Source organism: Homarus americanus, unplaced genomic scaffold, assembly GCF_018991925.1.
Source record: "Homarus americanus isolate GMGI-L3 unplaced genomic scaffold, GMGI_Hamer_2.0 scaffold45698, whole genome shotgun sequence".
In the NCBI taxonomy this organism is placed as follows: Eukaryota; Metazoa; Arthropoda; class Malacostraca; order Decapoda; family Nephropidae; genus Homarus; species Homarus americanus.
This window is the reverse complement of record NW_024735554.1, coordinates 14,874,681-14,895,257: the sequence shown is the minus strand read 5'-3', so window position 1 is coordinate 14,895,257 and position 20,577 is coordinate 14,874,681. Positions and strand designations below refer to the sequence as shown.

At 43.4% G+C, this 20,577-nt stretch overlaps 1 protein-coding gene across 3 annotated transcripts in view; it reads left to right on the top strand.

Annotated features, from left to right (window-relative positions):
- Positions 1-20,577, top strand: part of LOC121871540 (beta-1,4-galactosyltransferase galt-1-like) — a 56,640-nt gene that overhangs the window by 21,347 nt on the left and 14,716 nt on the right. For all 3 annotated transcript variants that reach the window (XM_042373982.1, XM_042373981.1, XM_042373980.1), the window contains exons 4-5: positions 19,908-20,110; positions 20,159-20,278. In XM_042373982.1, coding sequence (XP_042229916.1) covers positions 19,908-20,110; positions 20,159-20,278 — 323 coding nt within the window. The remainder of the gene's footprint in view (positions 1-19,907; positions 20,111-20,158; positions 20,279-20,577) is intronic.

Here is a 20,577-nt window from a genome sequence, read left to right as displayed (position 1 = left end):
GGATTCATATCCTCTGGTCGGTAGCACCGTGAAACGTTAACTCGTGATAGGTGAGGTAGTTCATCCAGCCATCTTTTGCCATGACCCTGTTTTGTTCAGTGATTTGTTCATCCCATCCAACACCCGTTTATACTCATCTTGGAATATGATTTCATTTATGACAATCGGAGCGATGAATCCCAGTGGGTCAAGAGTGGTGGAGTTGACCATACTCAGAAGGCCTTTCGTCTACGGCTTCTTAGGATCTGGACCCGACCGCTGTTCGGTTTTTCCAGGTCCCACAAGATTCTCAACGCCTGTCCAGTGGGGAGCCTGTCATCTTTCAAAATTACTTCTTTACTCCCACAGCTTCGTCTGCGGAATTGCCTTGAGGACCTCTCAGGATTACAGACCCACTTCGTAAGTCTGAATCTGCCTCATCAGCTGTCTCAGCCGATGGGTAATTATCGCTGGTTTTCCCGGCGAATCTACTGGAGAGAAGCAATCGTCGACGGTAGTTACGATTCACTTTCTTGATGTCGTCATGGAGACTTTCCCGTAATCTTGAATGTTCGTTGTAGCATACCCGGCGCATGGCTGACCCACACCTCCAAAGCAGATGTGTACTGTCATTCGGTAAGTGGTGGGGGCCCTGACAGATGGTCGTCCGTCCACCATAAGAATCGTAAGACATTTCTGATGTTCGGGCAATTACTCGCACTTGGTGAACATTGCCCGGATATCAGCCATGGTGCCATCTTTCCTTGTCTGGAATCTGATGAGGACTCCCATCAATTTGTTGTTAAGGTCTGGCCCTTTGCATCACCTGGCTGTTCAACGACATCGACTTGGTCCTTTCGACAGTTCTCCCGTATAATGTTTTTGACTGTTAACGCTCATATGAGTTATTGGTTTGTTGCTGGAGAAATAAAACCTCAACGCTGATGCGTACCATACACCCGGTCAAAAACCTGTTAAAGAACATTTCTCATATAACAAATGCTGCTATCTCAGGACACATAGTATGTAATAATACAATCAATATACAGTACATAGCCTGTTAACATTTTTTAAATATAATTTGCATGTTATAACTATTGATACAGGAGACAATTGGTATATTATGATCAAATTATTATAATACAAATATACTTATTAAAGTTATTTAGGAGTCTTTAGCAGATTCTAATACTTCACGATCACCTTACGTTTAGGCCCAGTGGTCTGGAACCAACGCGTTGTCTGTCCTGTAGAAATCAGTAGGCTACCTCGAGGGCACCAGCCCGGGAGGCGAGGGCCATATGTTTTCGTATTGAAACACCAGCAGATTGGTCACAAATCTGTCAACACTATATCTCTTATCTCACTTCTCTCTCTCGCCTAGTTTATCTTATTATGGTTATCTCTTCTAGCTTATCTTACTGTGGCGGTAACAGAGAGATTTAAAGGAATCTGCTGGTATTGCAAAAAGATTGGGCATAAACAGGAGGACTGTTACAAGCGGAAACGAGAGCGAGAGAAGGGCAATGCAGAGAAAAACGTGGAGAAGAGAGGATGTTGATGGGAGAAGATGGACACTTCAAGGCTATGTGTCCACTTAATTCCAAGAGAGAGAGAAAGCAGAGCAGCCCACTAAGACAGGGAAACCAGAGATGGCTGGTGCTGAGGGGCAACGACCAGCCTGTCTCACCAGAGCCCCACTGTTGACAAAATGCAACCGAACCAATGTAAGCAGTGTCCAGGTTGAAGGTGAGATCGATAGCATAAGGTGTCTGTTGGTGATTGACACAGCCTCGGAGCAGACTTTTGTGAGGCCGGACGTGGTTAGTCATCTAAAACTACCTGAGACGTCGCAGCAACTGTGCGAGATAACTGGACAATGCGCAGTGCTAAAGAGACCAATGGACATCAGCATCAAGCTAGGAGGGGAAGAAGAAAAGCTACAGGTTTATGTAGCGGATATCGAAGACCCATGCACCCTGGGTCTGGACAACCTCTTACCTCGCAAGTGTCAACTGGAAGTTGGCTCGATGCAGCTGAATATTACAGGAAAGTTGGTGCCACTGAAGACTGTGAAGCACGAAAGTGCTAAGGTTACAGCAAGGTGGTCAGTAGTTATTCCCCAAGATCGGAGGTGCGGTTGCCACGCAATGTGAACGGCGCCTTGCATACCCGTCTGGGGTGGTGGGAAACCCGGTTGTCAGCGTTGTTACAGGAGAAAGGCAGTTCCCAAAAAGTATGTCGCACTACGGTGGAGGATGATCCAGCCGTTGCTGGCGAAGGCTTTGAGAAGCTGCAGCTGGAAGACCAAGACCTGTGACCAGTGGTCGAGTGGATGAACCAGAGCTCAGTGCGGCCAGCCTGGGAGACGATCTCTGGAGCAAGTCCGACGAATAAAAACTACTGGGCGGCCAGTGGGTGACAACCAATGGCCTCAACAAGTACTGGCAGACAGTACTTCCCCGGAAGATGAGGTCAAAGATCCTGAGGGAGATGCACAACAATCAAAAGGTGGACATCCGGGAGTGAAGAAGACCCTGAGTCGCCTGCGGCAAAGGTTTTACTGGGTTGGCATGCGTAAGGATGTGGAAGAATGGTGCCGTTCATGCCATGTCTGCTGCGCCAAAAGGACCAAGCTACCAGCGTGCCCCATTGCAGTTGTACAGTCGGAAACCATATTATGCCCACTGGGGTCGGTGCTGAGTTAATACAGTGTCCTTTCTGGACAGGGCCCACTCTAACTATCACGAGGCAACACTACGAGCAACACGGTCATAGTACAGCTGTATAGGCATAGATGATATTATATATTCATGTATATGGCATTTATACTCGGCATTATCTTGTTATATATGAACCTGAAAAACCATGGAAGATTTGGTTGTGAATTGCGAAAGTATGAATGGAAATAAACACTTCCAAACCACTTGCAGCAGTAGATCATGTCGTTTTGCAGCGCTTGTTGGCAGACAAACCAGTTCCACCACACCATCTGTATCTTTTATTTCCATCATTCATAGCGTAACTTTGCTTGGAAAAAATCATCGTTAATTTAACTACATATTTCAAAACAGCAAATTACATGTGGATCAGTCACTCTCCTCATTTGATTACACTTATAGTATGTCTTGGACCATCCACCTGGGCACATAGAGCCCACGATGTTGATTGTATGTAGGTCAGCGATGCTTTGTTGAAGAATGAAATATATATATATATATATATATATATATATATATATATATATATATATATATATATATATATATATATATATATATATATATATTTTCCTCACCTAACAAACTAGTTAGCATAGCATAACCAAAACAACTCATAAAGGACCCCAATGGTCTGTAGCATATAATGTATGCATGCTCTAAAATTACCTAGTATGTTTTTACCTAATGTCCCCGTGTCCATGGGTTTTTCTTACAGTTTGGCTGTGAGTTTTCTCTTTTGTCTGCCTGCAGTTAACAGGACTGCTGCCCGCTAACCATACTTCCGGCAACTCGCCTGCCATCCCAGACCCACAACCCTATATATGTATGGTGCAAGACCGCCAGTCCAATATACGCCCCACAGTCAGGCAGTCAGCGTTGGTTTGAGGCGCACCCGCGGGTGTTCTGGTTGGCCCCTAGAGCCGGTGTATCCAATAAGAAATCTCATAGGCATATATGAATTGTTGAATGATGTTGAGGAGAAAAACAGTGAGGAAACGCACATATATATAATGTGTGGGAGGAATGAGAATGACATGCAGCAATCTGGTAGATTGTACCCACAGACTGCATGAAATTATAGCAGCAGGCTTGGAGGTTGGACACGGTGTACTCTCTTGGTCAAGAAATTGCTGGTGTGTGAGGGAGTTAGCTCTCTGGTGAAACCTCGTTGGGGCCACATAGACTTCGTTTCCTAACTCTCGGGAATTTGTCCAGGTATTTTACTATGTGGTTTTACGTCACTTCGCATAAATATGCTTACAAAATCTATGCATTAATATGCATAACTCTTGGGAATCTGTCCAGACGTTAAATATATGTTACATACTACAATAATCACATAGATATATTTACAATGTTTATGCATAATAAATGTGAAAAATATTTTTAGGTTTCAATTAACCAATAGTCATGCCTACAAAACAATCTTGATGCTCTAAGTGCATGTAAGTGTTAAATAACGAGTAACTGATCCATATTATTTTGGTAAATAAAGAAATGAAGAGCAAGCACCTAGCCATATGGATATAGTTACACGGAAGAAGGGAAATAAGGATGAACCATGGTTTTGATGGAAACAATGTGCTCTGGGACGATGCTCACAATGACGAATGGGAGAAACCACTTTATGAAACATCTTACCTACTAAGGATGAAGCTTAATGTTACAGACACACACACACACACAGTGTATCTTTGTGTGGCGCGTTGTCTGACTTGGGGTGGCTTTGAGCGAATCATACACTTGATATTACAATTTATGTATCCTTCCTGTCCATGATTTACAACAATAACTGTATGGTAAAAGTTACAATATTATACTAATAACACTGTCATGTATTGATACTATGACTAGTTACCAAGATACAGAGCACGATGAACATAACATGATAATGATAGTGAAGCCTGGAAGGGTTCATATCATAACTTGTGTGTTCGTGCATATGTTGCTCCGTGAGAGTTACCGTGGGCCTCCATGTGCCCAGGTGGGATGGTCAAAGTATTACACTATAAGTGTGTCAATTGAGGAGTGACTGATCCACATGTAATTTAAGGTTTTTGAAATATGTAGCTAAATTGAACACGATTTTTCATATAGTTATGCTAATGATGGGAAGCATCGTGGTCTGGCACACACACACACGATGTGTGAAGTCACTGGGTGGTTTGGAAGTGTTTATTTCCATTCATACTTTCGTAACTAAAACCCATGGTATTTTTTCTTCGTGTTCATATATAATGAAGATAATGCAGAGTAGAAAATGCCATATACAATATTTATACATAATGTCATCTATACAGCCGTACTATGACTGTGTGTGTTCATGCGTGTGTTGCCTCGTGATAGTTTGAGTGGGCCCCCGTCCAGAAAGGACACTGTTCTAACCTCCAGTACCGACCTAGGTGGGCTAGAGATTATGGTTTCCGAGTGTACCATGCAGGAGCACCAATGGAGAAGGTCGCAGTGGATATTGCAGGACCTCTGCCACTCACTGCAGATGGGAATAGGTACATCTGTGTGGTATATCTGATTACTTCACTAAGTGGCCAGAGGCTTATGCCATCGCAAATCAGGAAGCCTCGACTGTTGCCAGGATGTTGGTGGACCAGTTCTTCTGCCGGTTTGGTGTGCCTCACGAGTTGCAGTCGAACCAGGGCAGAAATTTTGAGTCAGCTGTGTTCAGTGAGTGTTGTAAACTATTGGGCATTAGGAAGACTAGGACCACTCCGCTTAGGCCACAGTCAGACGGGATGGTAGAAAAGTTTAATTGGACCTTGGGACAAAAACTGGCCAAGTGCTGTGTTGAGGGGCGACAGAATGGGACCAGAAGCTGCCTGCTCTGCTGATGGCAAATCCGTCGGCTGCCCACGAGTCAACTGGATACACATCGGCTGGGTCACGAACTGCGGCTGCCAGTAGACCTGCTGACAGGAAGACCACCTGATGAAGAACTTCCCGAAGAAACCACAAATTACGTCAAAAGCCTCCAAGAAAGGTTGGCGGAGGTCCACCATCAAGTTCGAGGAGTTCTGGAGATCTGGGGTGAAGTGGTGAAGAGCAACCATGATGTCAAGGTAAGGCAAGCCAAGTCTGTTACAAGGACGGTGATAAGGTCTGGCTGTATAACCCTTTGCGGAAGAAGGGTCAGTCACCTAAGTTGCAGAGTTCATAGGAAGGACCATAAACTGTAATGGAACGCCTTCCAGATGTGACCTTCCGGATCAGAGGAAGAAGGAAGGCTCGGCCGAATGTAGTCCACGTCAATGGTCTGTGGCAGTATCATGGGCCAGGGCAGTATACCTGGGAAGACTCTGAGGAGCAGTCACCTACCACCGACCAGAACCAGACAGGAGATCCCGGAAGAACTCAGGACCGTACCGATCCAGGGAACCCGATTATGGACCAGGAAGCACTGTTCCCTCTTAGCGGAATTGGACGTGACAGGAGAGGGGGATCGATCTGAGGATGTGACTGAGGTTGCTGCGCCAAGGGAGGACTCTGAAGACATCCCCAGTACGTCGGCGGCGGCTGTGGAAAAAGAGGAGACATACCAAGTTTCAGGATTTTCAGGTATAAGAGTGAATAAGCGTGTCAGGACAACACAAGGATTAAGGAGGGGATAGTGTTATGCCGAGGCATAATTTCGTATTATAATTTTGTAAACTAGGTGTTTTTATTGTTTTCAGTCCTATGCATTGCATGATTTTTTCTTTATGATTTACTTATTATTGTAAGCCTCAACCAGTGAAGAACGTTCTTGAATCTCCCAGACATCTCTGGGTGGTACTAGGATGTTTGAGGGGCGTCTGATGAGGTATATGAGCACCCGCAAGCAGGCTAGGAGTCTCCTCTCCAGACCCTTCACTGCTGAAGCCAGCCAGCCTTTGTTATCCAACTGTTGACGACCGCACCGAAACCGACATTCACATTGTACAAAGGAACACAGAATCTTCTCTCGAGGACTCACTAGAGGGAACACCCTTACTGTGTCACCCCGACTGCTTTGGGAGTACTCCCAGACAAGGGTGGCGCAGCTTGGACACCCTGCAGCATCAAACGACCGAACGACCATCACCGGACTACCCCACGAGCGATCAGGATTGTCAACACTAGCTAGTCCTCCCTACAGGCAGTGTGAGTGACCCACACCCCTGCTGGAGGGCGGCTATAGCGTGGCGGTCCTGACGTGGTTTGGGGTCTATCTCTTCAACTAAATTTTTCTTTTTCTTCGTTCTGGCCTGGAGACCTGCACCCTCAGAGGTGCATTTGTCCTCGGGTCCCCCCTGTAGCTGTTCACCTCCCCCCTGGAGATAGTGAACACTGGAGGGGGACAGAAGCAGAACCTATCCCTCCGCCGAGCCCTCCTGGGTAGCCGTGATCGTGCGGGTCCACTTGGGAAGGGGCTCGTATTCCTGAATCCTTAACACCTTGAATAGGTACACTAGCTCGCACTTATAAGTGGGCAAATAAAAACAGTAGGAAAGAAGGCTCGCAAAATTTCAGGACACAATACAAAAGACCCTGGAAAAATCAAAAGAAGTGCAACCAACTCAAGCCACCTAACTTAAACTTAACGAAGGCTTCCCATTCACGATTCTAACAGCAATAATACATGCACACATCAACAACGTTGCCAAACCAGGAACATTAGGGAAAACCATAAAAGAGATGTTCGCTGCAAACAATCTACCCTATGCGAACTTCCCAGACGATGCTCCATCGACAGAAATATTTTAAATTATAACAGAAAGCAGCCTGGGAATAGAAAAAAAAACAGTAAACAACGGACAAGAGAAGAACTCAAACGTAAGTGAGGAGAGGGTAATGGAGACAGATACTGAGGACTTAGTAAACAGATTATACCCTTAAGCAGTCAGCACAACAGACAAGCCACAGATACAAAAAACGGACTCAACAAAACCAAAGGCACGGAAGGAGATCACAACTGGCCACCGAGCCCCACCATCATCACCAATTAAATCTAAAAAAAATTCCTGACTACGGAGAGAATATCGGCATTCGATTTTTCTCCATCAACTCACAACCGCGATGGGGCTCACCAGTGAGAACATGTCACCGAGGTTCAACTTGACCGCCCACAAACTCCCGCCACGCGTATCAGGTCAGCGGCTAAGAGTCCAGAACCAGGAGTCGGGGCAGTGGGACCGGTCGGGGGTGGTGGTGGAGTCACCGGCCTCCAGACAGTACCTGATCCGCCTGGACGGCAGCGGACGAACGACGATCAGAAATCGCCACCGCCTCCACTCCTCAACGCCGCGCCCGAAGCCACCCCCGACGTCACAACAGCACACGCGCCACCCACCAAGAGGCCCACGCGGACCAGGCGCACTCTCATGCACCTTCAGGATTATGTCCCTTAGACGAGGACTGCCCCCATGTATCACTCATGTGTTAGTATTTTGTCATAGTGGATTTTTGTATGTATCAGTTGTATATTGAACGGAACCTTCACTCATTTTGTATGTATTCAATTTGCAACTTTGTCACTTGTGTATCATTTTGCTGAGTTTGGAGGGGTTCTTTGCAATAGGTATGTGCCAGTTTGGCAACAGTGTATGGGTCCGCCAACGGCGGAAGTTCAACTGTCAGTTCCGGCTCAGCCTCCAAGCAGTGTGGACATGTATGTTCCCTCTTGTCACCTTCACAAGTAAACAGACTATGGACGCGGCCTTTCATTGACCCCTGGGTTGGCATCCTAACACACTGAAACACCTTATGGTAAATACTATCTACAGAGTAACTGTCAACTCGGGAAGCCAGGGCTACCAACATCTGCTTTGACCACCGGAGGATCAAGACCGACCAGGCGCTGCTGAGCAGCGGCCGCCCTTGGCCATGTTCGGCCCCACTCCTCATGTCCCTCTCTCCGACCCATCCTCACCACCGGGATATCAACATATTCAAAAGTGACAATTTTGTTTTGGAAAAAAGTGGGATCAGTGATGAACTGTGATTAAGCCAGTGAATTCAGCACCAGACAGTACCAGTGAGAGTCGTGACCCACCAGTGAGATAAGCACCCCTGGGAAATGACCACCATCTTCTGGCCAGGAGGTGCTAATCAGTCCACCATGAGAACAGCAGTGGGTCGGCTTCACACCTGACTACGAGATAACACAACACTACACAGCATAGTGAGGTACTGTGACACCACCCCACACCACACGGTGTCCCCATGACCACGTGAGGTCCTTCATATCAACACCTACGGACGAGTTACTGCACCACGCGAACACCACACCACCCGGTGTTCCCATGACCACGTTAGGTCCTTCATATCAACACCCGAAGACGAGTTACTACACCACGTGAACACCACACCACCCGATGTCTCCATGACCAGCCCAGGCCCTGGCCATCAACTGTAAACTATTATAATTTGTATGTTCAACTTATGTTCCTTTTTTTCAGTAATGAAAGCTTTTGTTAAACGACCCACCTACCCCATGCCTTTGTAAGTAATAAGTCACTTTTGTCCAATGTATATTTTCAGCCTTTGGGCTGCAGAACTTTTTCAATAAACCGTTAATTATTATTATTATTTTATTATTAGGAGTGTTTTCAGAATTCTTGGTCGAGTGTGTCATACTGTAGGAACCCGTAAATGTGCAGAATAATATTTTACTAGCTGTACATACTGTAAGTGGGCTGGTTTTTACTTCATATATATTTTATTTATTCTTCAATACTTATTTATTTGCCTCATATCTATATTTTATATTAACATTATTTTCTTAGTCTTTCTGTTTATAAGTATCTATCTTTTATTTCTTTGCTCATATTTTCTAAGTCAATATTCTTTTCTATACTCTATTCCTTCTGTCATATATATTATTATATTTTCTGAATTTTATTTCCATACTTTCTCTCAGTTTATTATCCTGCTTTAGTTATATTCTATACCATGGATTAGTCTGGGAAAACCATGTCATCCTTACCATAAGACTTATTATACTTTCAACAGTAGCCTGCTACCACCCAGACTTTTATTAGAATACTAGCGGAATCGCCGCCCTCTGGGCGGCTCTTTCACTAGGCCACGGTAGGACGCCACCCTCCGGGAGGCTCCACATTGTCTCACTGTAGTGCATTAAGGTAGACCACATTTTTGGTTTTGCCATTAGCAGCAAGTATGTACAGATTTTTGCCAGTTCCCACTCTGGAGCATCCAACATAGAACTGTCCATGAGAGAAGCAAGGCAACACCAGGTTTAGGCCAACCATCTTTAGGGACTGTCCCTGGCTTTTGTAGATGGTCATGGCAAAGCTCACTTTAACCGGGAACTGAAGTCGCTTGAACTCAAATGGCAGGTCAGTGGTGATGAGAGGTATCCTTGGTATAGAAACGTCCTCCCCTTTAGCTTTTCCTGTCAGTATTGAAGCTTCCAGTACATGTGGCATCATGTTCTTCACCACCAGTCTTGTGCCATTGCAGAGGATTGGTGGTTCAAGATTTCTTAAGAGCATTATAGGAGTTCCAATCTTGAGAGTGAGGTGGTGAGAAGGCATTCCAGTGGGCTCTAAAGAATTAAGAAATTCTGCAGGGTACTGGACTGCTTGGTCCTGGTCGATTAGTGTATCAACAGATTTGAATGAGCTCTCACTGCCTGGAAGCTGTCTGAGTAGGGTCATGTTGATTTCAGCCACTGTTTCATTCTTTGGTGCCAGAATTGCGCATTCACGTAGCCACTTGTGATCCTTGTAGTGGTGGATAATGTTTGGGTAGTCCATGTTAGTGAGGTCAGTTGAGAACTTTTCAACATTTCCACATCCTTGAGGAATGATTATTTGTCCTTCTGAATCAACAAGGAAAGTTCCATTCCCAATCTGTAGTAGAAGGTTTGCAAACCGTCCAGCATCCTGATCTCCTTGTAGATGTACTCTCATGTTTGTGGATAGGGTGAGTGTCTGAACACTTCTCCAAAGGTATGATGCCTTGAGGCACGCATTCAGTTCATCAGCTGGAGTGCTTCGAGGAATGACAGGTAGGGTCTGGCGAAAGTCTCCACCAATGACCATTGTAATGCCACCCATGAGCTGGTCATTTTCTCGTATGTCTTGCAAGGTCCTGTCCAATGCTTCAAACGCTAACTTGTGAGACATAGTGCATTCATCCCAGACTATGAGGCTGCATTTTTCTAATTGTTTTGCCTTTGCCGATCCATTTTTGATGTTGCACACTGGATTCTCATTGAGAGCGAGGTTGAGAGGCAGTTTAAAAGTTGAGTGTGCAGTACGTCCTCCTTCTAGTAGTGTTGCAGCAATGCCTGAGGATGCCACAGCAAGAGCAATTTTCCCCTGATGACGTACTTTGGCCAACAGAAGGTTGATCAGGTTTTTTCAGCATAGCTCCATCACTTTGTTTTCCAGCATGATCAGAGCCCTGTTGAACATGTCATCCATGAACTCAATCTCTTGACCAAGATGTTCTCTTCTTGCTTGATGAAGCAGATCCTCTGAAAGACTTTCTTGGTGGTTTTTCCAGAGCTGGCTTGGGTTGGAAAGTCCACATGCAGCAATCATGATGGCAAACAGGTTCCTCATTCTCATTGGCGATTGAGTAGCTGCTGCCTCTTCTAATGTGTCATTCCTGTGACCATCATCTTCCAGTAGGCCAAGGAGATTGCACGCTTCCTGATAGGTTCTGCAGACTTGTCCATTCACTGTCTTGAGTGCTGCATATGATGTTGGGCCACGGATGTGGTGCAAAAGTAGTCTCAAACAATAGCATTCAAAGTTGTTGGGGTGAACCGTGTAGACACGTCCCAAAGCATTGCCTGACTTTATCCCTGGATATCCTTCAACATCGGATCCTTGAGCTCTTCTCTGGAACTTTTTCATTGAAGCCTGCCATATGTAGAACTTGGGTACGTCAACATACAGGAGTATTTGAACAAACTCATCTTCCTGTGAAAGCTTGAAGAATGCAATGAGGGTCGTATCAGCAGGATTTGCCATATGATTTTTGAAGGACCTTTGTGAAGTATACTCCTGTCCTCAGATCCTAATTTCGCCATATTAAAGACATCCTTCAAGGACCAACTTGCCCATAGGCGGCTACCGAACCGGTAGTGGTGACGTGAGGGAGCGTGTTTCCATACACCCTACACCACCTCATCTTACTTCTACTTTCTTAGTTCTTACTTTCCTAGCGTAGCTGAGGGCAGGGGGCAGTCCGCCCGGGCAGGCCACAGGGGCAACACTTTTGGGTTCTCATCACACCCATATCTGCATACTGGAGACGTTAATCCATCCTTTGTCGGCAGCAGTTAATCCTTGTCGTGTCTGACTAACACCTGACCCACATCATCGGCCGTCATGAGCTACCAACGCATACTTCCTTCGCCACACACTGACCTGTAACCTGTTGAGGATTAAACCTTCAAACAAAGTACGCCGGTGAGCTCTGTGGTGTGGGTCCCGGGTGTTAGGTCGGGCTGCGACGAGGATTAACTTGCCGCCCTTTAAAGGGAAGGATTAAGCTGCAAACCATGCAGTCTCAAGATTAGCCCTGGGATTAACCTGACCGACCCAATCCACCAGTTACAAGCAATTCACTTCAGTTCTTTTACTGGAAGTCTCCATCAAAGCGACAAGACGAGGAGGCTAAGACGACACAAGTTCTCTTGTGTTTTCGATCCCCGATTGTTTACTTCGTTTGGAAGACATAATACTAAGGTAAATATTACAGTGGTTAAAAATATTGGTCATGACTTTTTGCTGCAGTACTTTGAGTTAAACCTATTGGTTTTTTTGTTTTTTACACAACATTGCGATTTTTATACTAAAACACTATCCTCACTGGGTGCAGACAACCCCCCGACAAAAGCCACTGAGCAAAAAGCCCCCAGACAAGCCAGACAAAAAGCCCTCACTTTGATCGGGGTGGCTTTGTCGGCGTAACAATAAACTTTCAAAGTTACGGGACATAATTAAATAGTTGAGGGGGTAAAATATACACTGTTCTTCTCTGTGGTTATTATTGGTTGGGTTAGGTTAAGTTAGGATGGGTTGGGTTAGGTTAGGGTTAAAGATTTGTCAGACAAAAAGCCACCGGTCAGGTAAGGGGCTTTTGTCACTAATTAACTCGTCTGGGGCTGTCTGGGTAACTCGTCAGGAACATGTTCAGACATCACCACTGTACTCTGGTCTGTAATTTTAGATTAAGTTACTACTTTTTACATTTCCATTGTATTATTGATACTAGTGTCATTTACCGTGATTTTTGATCAAGCTGTTTGCGCTTTCCTTTCCTATACTGTCTCTACTATTCAGAACGAGTTTATAGAAATTTTGGGAGAAACGTAAACTGGTAAAGTCATCAAGCAAGTAAAAGCAAAGTACTTTCACATATTCGACAGCCTCTGATATTTCACATGAGGATCAAACAGGCCAAGTTTACGCTATGTTTAGCGCCAGTCATTGGAGATAAAGTGAGTTGTGGGAATCATTTGTCGATTTCATTGAAACAAAAGGTAAACCGCCGAAAAATTTCAATGATTTTAGAGAAAATTAGAAAGAACGCTGGGACGATATTTAAAATTGTAGAGCAAGCATATAATGCTGCGATGATGGCTCTGGTGTTCATACTGGTGTTCAGAAACGTAAGGAAGTTAATAAAAAAAATTTGTCAAGCTTGTACAAATCACTCACTGATTTAGCCGGTGTTCATGCAGCCTTCTGTTGCTATGAATTCTGTATTACCTTTTTGGATGTGTGGAGACGTTCATTTTGTATTTTTTCTTCATCAACCCATCGCTGGGATGTTTCGGCACCACAGTCACTAGTCCCAAAAGTGTCAAGCGCATAATAAAACTCATTGGAGTCTGGGGAAGCTATGAGTGTTGTAAAGCATTTCTCAAAATCTTAATGCCCTAGATTAGGATAACATTGGTGAAGAAATACATACCAGGAATTTTAGATCTTGATGTTCTACTTGGTGCGTGCAATCATTTCCTTTTTGTGCTTTCTTGGCCTGTGGGGACCCGTCCTTCCTAAGGAAATTAACACAGACTTCCCTCAAACCGCAGAGGCCAGACATACAGCAATGTGATATAGGAAGCTCAGGGCATTAAACAGGTCCTAGTTGAAAACAGGGACATAAGCTAGTGAGCGAAAATGGAGTTGAAAACTATGCCAAAAATTTGCAATGATCTGGGGATAGTCATGGAGCGTCAGCGTCGACCAAGAAAAACAAATGTTTGGTGAAGGATCACGAGATGCTGGTGCCATACGACATTGATTGAGGAAATGTTTTCTTCCTAAGCTGGACAGGTGATCCAGCTCTTTTTTGAATTTCAACAGCCATGAACTTGCGCGAGAAATATGCCTTCCTTACCCCATTGAGATCTTTTGGATGATAAATATGAGTGTCAAATAGATCACGATACGACATTTGATAAAGAGAGGTTCTCGTTGAAAGACTACATTTGTTTAACATTTTATATAATAATAAAGACAAGAATACAGACGATGGAAAAGGCCTTGAACTGCGATTTATTCAAAAGGCATAACCTTGAACCTCAGTTCCCAAATATATATAGTAATAATGCTGAGGATTTTCCTCACAATTTACTTATTAGTGTTGCTACTTGTGAGAGGAGGTTTTCGAAACTAAACTGATCAAAAATTACTTAAGATCTACTAGAGCACCTTGCCGGTTGAGAAAATCTTTTGCCATACTGTCTATAGAGCGACAATTGTTGACCGAAGATGAAATAGTTTTTGACAATGTCATTGAAGAATTGCCAACAAACAAAAAGTTACTTAGTAAGTTGTAGTTCATTTTACAGAAATAAAGATGGTCTAATTTTTTACACTTTTTTACTTTTTCTATCTATATGTCGTTTTTGCTTTTTGTTTAACTGTTACTTATAAAGTTCAAGTATGTTTGGGTGTATTTAAAGCATACTATATTTGGTATGTGAAAGTACAGTAATATTATAATGGTACACAAACTATTTAATATATATATATATATATATATATATATATATATATATATATATATATAGGTGATCACTAATGCAATATGTATTTTTTGTGTGCAGGGGCACGGGGGGGCAGCAAACTCAAGACCTTGGGCAACACTCTAGCTACACCACTGCTCTTACTCAGTCTTACTCAGTTGTCACCTATTCTTTTGGTAGCAAGGTCGAGGGTCTAGGCACATGGGTATGGTAATTCTGGTATCAAGTCACTTGGACGGAAATAAAGGTAAAATACTGTGGGAGAAATGAATACACCTAAAGTACTCTAAAAACAAATTTATTAATATGAAATCAAAGGGGAAAAGATATTGTATTAATCATATAACTACCAGGCTCAACTCCTGGGCTTATTGCAGACTCAGTACTTTCTTCTTTACTTATTTTCTTATTTCTTTACTCAACAGTAATTACTCAGATCTTACATTCTTACTGCACACAACATTACTGGTGTTACATTACCTGGCATAATAGGACCAGTTCCTTGGCCCTACTCACAATACATAGTACATGACACTCATTGTAGATTACTTTACTCAACATACACGTTAATAATGACACTAGCATATACAGGGGTCCACTACCCAACCTGGGATAATTATTTCCAACTAATTATCCCTAACATACATGTTACAACCCTCTCTGTGGACATATACTTCCAAGGAGTAACCCAGGGTAGAAAACTGGGGCTCACGACCATTGTTATTGTGTGGTAGCCAGACACATGGCGAGTCTGGGGTCTGGCCCAACGAAGCAGTGAAGCACATTAATCAGGCCGCATCCGTGCCATCGTTTCATATATGGTCCCTGCTGGGTTTCTACTACATCCGGGGCCGTTGTTGAACGATGCAAGAATCACAATGGGATCTGGAGAAACATTGGAGCAGCGTCAGGGAGCGGTCTGGGAAGCATGACAACACAAACAACTCTCTTGTCTAGCCGACAGACGTATTTACGTTATATTACTTCTTACACTGGGTGAATGACAATTCAACTGTTAAATCATGAACACTGATGAACACTGGTATTCACTACAATTGACTGAATTAACTGAATGGCTACTGTCACGTGCCTGTGGCGCTCGGGAACTCGCATACCATGAGGCATATGTTCACGCCTACATTTCATACAAGCTATTAATAAATTGTTAATTGTACTTATTATATTATTATTGTTCTTAGTTACTTAGGTTAATTGTATATTTATGTATGTTATTTATATGCATCATTGTCTTACTCTGTTAAGTCAACTCAAGAGTAATATTAATTAATTATATAAAATATCTAGCAAATGTTCTAGATCACGTGATATGAGACGCGCTGCTCAGCGTGCCCACGCTTCCGCAGTAGCGAAAAACCGTGGCATAGGTTAGACGTGTCCATTCGTTCTCTAGCCTTGACCCTTGTCTAGTGCTTTATCCAGTCTTCTGCAATGCCCTAGGGGTATCAGGTATTAGTGACACGTTTAGTTAGGCCTAGGAAGGGATCCTGGTGGTAAGGTATCTCCTGTTTGGTAGGGATAATCATTTTGTAGTGATTGTTGTATATATATATTTCGTATGTCTTGTGTAATATACTAATGTTAAGTAATATTTGTTTGGTCTAACTCCTTACATCATATTTTCGCCCTTCCGGCATCACTCTTATATTATTATACACTTACTTATTCCCTGAAATTCATGTTTACTAGTCATTACTCCCTTTAGAACATAAATTGAATTAATTAATTATCTTCCCTTTTGTGATTCACTTATTTCAACTGTTCTTACTTTTTCAAGTACATTTAGTTGAGTAGGTTTTTGGTGAGGATAATTATTGCCGTGTTCCCTATTTGTTCCTTTATTTGTTAATAACTTGGGGTAGGATTCACTCCCCAAGTATAAAGGGTAGTGGGATCGCGACACTACACATAAACATACCTGGAGAAACATTGGAGCAGCGTCAGGGAGCGCTCTCCCTGGAAATGCACGGGTATAAATATCCCTGAGTTGCCAGTGATCGCTACTCACGCAATGACAGTAATCACAAACAAACTAACAGGTTACTCATTCAAAGATGACCCTCAGTTGACAAAGGTCTGGCGAATTACTTGAGTTGATATACACAGACTAATTCAAGATTGAGCTTCCCAGGAGAAAGTGGAATAACAACGCATTGATAACTGTCTTCACAAAGGCGGGACTCTGGGAGGGAAACACAAGTGTAGCGTCTATGGGGAAAAAACACGTCTTCTCAGGGGTTGCTAACTCACTCATGTTTTGCGGTTGTGGAGTTTAATAAGAATCATTAGTTAAATAGATCAGCAGTCAACGTGACCATGACAGTAACAACACAGACAGTGCCTGGAGATGCGTTGAAGAAGAGTCAAGAGCGTGTCAAAATGTCTAACTCAACTACATATAACTATACGTCTAGCAACAATACAGATGATACTTACTTTACTTTAATTATACTTGGCACATGAATATTTCGCTATGTTAAAACATGAACACTGATATTCACAAAATTTGACGAGTTAAACTGGCTTAACATGGCGGTGGGAAACAATCGTTCACATACCTGGAGATGCATTGAGGAAGAGTCACGAGCGTGTGAGTCTTCCTTGTGCATTCGTTTACATAGGGCCTAGGGCAGCTCAGGCCTATGCATGCATGCCAGAAAGGCTAATCTCATCAACGACAGAAATTCTATTCAACTCAGTCGCTGTACACTCAACTATGAAAATCAGTGTCATGGGTCAGGTGAATTTTTTATGTCTATTTTTATAATCTAATCAGAGATTGAGCCTGTCAGGAAAAAGTGAAATGGACGTCAAATACACACACTAACAACTCTACTTTTCTGGAAACCACAAAACCACAAACAAGGAGCCGTTAGGTCTTGGAGATTTTGAGCTTGACAGAATCTTTTCAGGAGATTAATGACTTTCTTAAATACACTTCTGACACTAAGTAAACTACAAACATTAGATTTTCTGATGTTTGAGCATCAAAATAATCTAACTTCAGTAGCAATTGGAAACTCATGGCTATCCCCAAGGACGATATAAGGACATGCCACTCGTACTGGCAGACTCGATACTCACTCACTTGGCAAGTTTTACTAACAAGGGCTCTTGATGTTTCATCTGTAATCAGACATATCTAATTTGCCTTAACATATACAACTGCAGTTGCAATTTAAATTTTTGTGTCGTTATACTAAGGAATAACGAAGTCTCTGATGCACTCTAAGATTGAGAGAAAACGAAAGACTCAGACGTCCTGAAGAGATGAGAAATCAGACGCCGCAGATGGGGGACTCAGTAAAGAAGGCAATAGCTACATGTTTTGTGTGCTATTGAGCGTAATATGAATCGTCTGATTTTCCGTTTACTAACACGTACAACCTAGGTCACTACAATACGACCATGGCCGGTGGTAATCGGTGGTGGAAGCTGGATAAGCGGTAAAGGAGGGTCGTAACAGTATTTATAATTTTCTTTTGCTTTAACATGGTTTCATTGCCATTTTCACTCTAAAAATCCCGACGGTACACCACAAGGCTATGTATCTCCAGTGTCTCGTTTTAAAATTGATCGCATGACACATTTTTTTTTTATAATAATTTTCACGACTTATCAGCTTACTAATCATTGGTTTATCCAGTGTTAGTACAGGAGGAAACAGGACTCCGAGACACGTGTGATGTTTGATAATGAGGGTTACACTGGATAACACCCTTCTCACGTGTCTCCGGGCCAAGCAAGACTCGAACCGTTGAGATATTGGTGATAGATACACGCGTTACTGCTGTACCACCAACGCCCCACATTATCATGCATATAAATAAAGTGAAAATCATACAGAATACGTCTCAGCGCAATGCAAAGTCTCTAAGTTTTTATTTTGCGAGGATAAACAATAATTACTGACACCCTTAAAAAGTCGTAAATAGTTCAAAGACCATCATTTGCTAAACTGATTTACTGATCCGTGTACCAAACTGTACTTAGTGTGGCAACTACCTAAATGGTCATAATAATAATCTGAAATACATAAAGTAAAGAACAATAGATAACGCAGAGAGAAAACATGACACTGACACCAATTAGTAAATTAATATATCCATTTAATATCCATGATTCAGGTGATCAATGTGTCTATCTTCATGACCACGCTGGATGTTCCTCCCTCAAGAAACATTAATAAGCAATTATCAAACTTAAATGACCCATTTCAAATTTTTCAAAAATTACAATTACCCTTCAAACATTTTGCTGCGAAATTTTATCATTCGGCTTGTCACCAATTAGTGATTTTTAGGAATCCTCGTGACATTCACAAAACGTAGACTCATCGGTTAAGCCACATAAGATTAACCAATCTAATCATGCAAGTTTGAGGTTTTAATTCACCCAAATTTAGCCAACTAAGCCTTCCAATCGTCACTTATTAGGTTACGTGTTTTTGTTACGACAATCTCTCTAAGCTAGGCGAACTATAACTCAAATTTGGCAATACCATACTCCTAAATTGAGCCAGGATCACCCTGAAATATTACCGGGACTTAGTGAAACAGTCTATGAGTGCTTTGGGGGGCCAAGAAGTTGACAGCCAGAGGAGAGTGTTTCAAGAAACCTTTCATGCTACTCCCACAGAGCAGCTCCTGAAGGCTTTGAAAGTATCGGTAAAAACGTGGTGCTGTTTATGTATACTCTACACCCTTCAGGACTGTTCCAGACCCCTTGGGAGCGACAGTCAAATGCAAGTTAGTGGTATTTTAGCAGATTTCCAAAGCCTACACGGAAGTTTAAAGACGTTAGATATATATTGGCTGGACGTAGAATTTTAGAAAAGTAACTTCTTGCTACTCTTGCTTCTCCACCAATATACGATGGTCATACGATTACGTTTTAAATAAATTTCCGGAAGTTTTTTTGGACAGATGGCCCTGTAAACATTGAAGATGGTTGTCAGAGGAATCATCGGATTTTGACAGACTTCCAATAGGAGAAGTCTGGAGGCCTCGGAGGAGTTGGTATGTTGGTAAAACGTATTCCTCAAGTAACATTCGGTTGCTTCTACCACTCAAGGCAAGCAATCATCCATCACGCCTGGATGAACAATATCAGACCATACCTCGGGTGCAATGGTCAGAGTCAGGAGCTTCAATATTATCAACCCCCACCTGCTTTCAGACAACCTTCTACTCCTACAGAACAGCCTTACAAGCGTCCGAGGCGTGGCACCCGTCCCTGGCCGTGAAGTTCCTGGTGAGTCAGGAGCGTCGCGGGTATCGCTGCTCCACCACACCCGGCCTCTTCTCCGTCAGGCACAGTAACCTCTACTGGCAAGAGGCCACCGTCGCTCACACCACTTTCCTCCTCTACGGCGCTTACTACGACGACAGAGATGTTGAAGGTGAGAGAGAGAGAGACTGCTACCTATACTATTTCATCCCTCCTACAGAAGGGCCTCTGGTGCGGGTGCTTGTAATGGTGGAGGCTGCCTGGCCGCCCACGCCCACTTGTCACTTCTGGTACGCCCACGACGACCCTGTCCCTGTCGCCACCAAGGCCATCCGCATGGGTGAGTGAACGACTATATAAGTTAGGTTAGATTGGGTTGGTCAAATTAGTTTCAATATGGACCCCCCCCCCCACACACATACACAAACACACACAGCCGTATATATTCATGATTCAGAAACAAAGAGAAGGACGTGCCCCTAAGTGCTCGTGTTAGTGACCGTAGAAAATGGCCGCCGTGGATCGTTGTGTTGTGGGGGAAGAGGGACGGTGTGTGAGGAAAGACGACCCCCTGGCCACTCCGTTAAGTCAGCTGGAGCAGTTGAGGAGAGAGATAGACGTTTTAAAGGGGGAGAACGA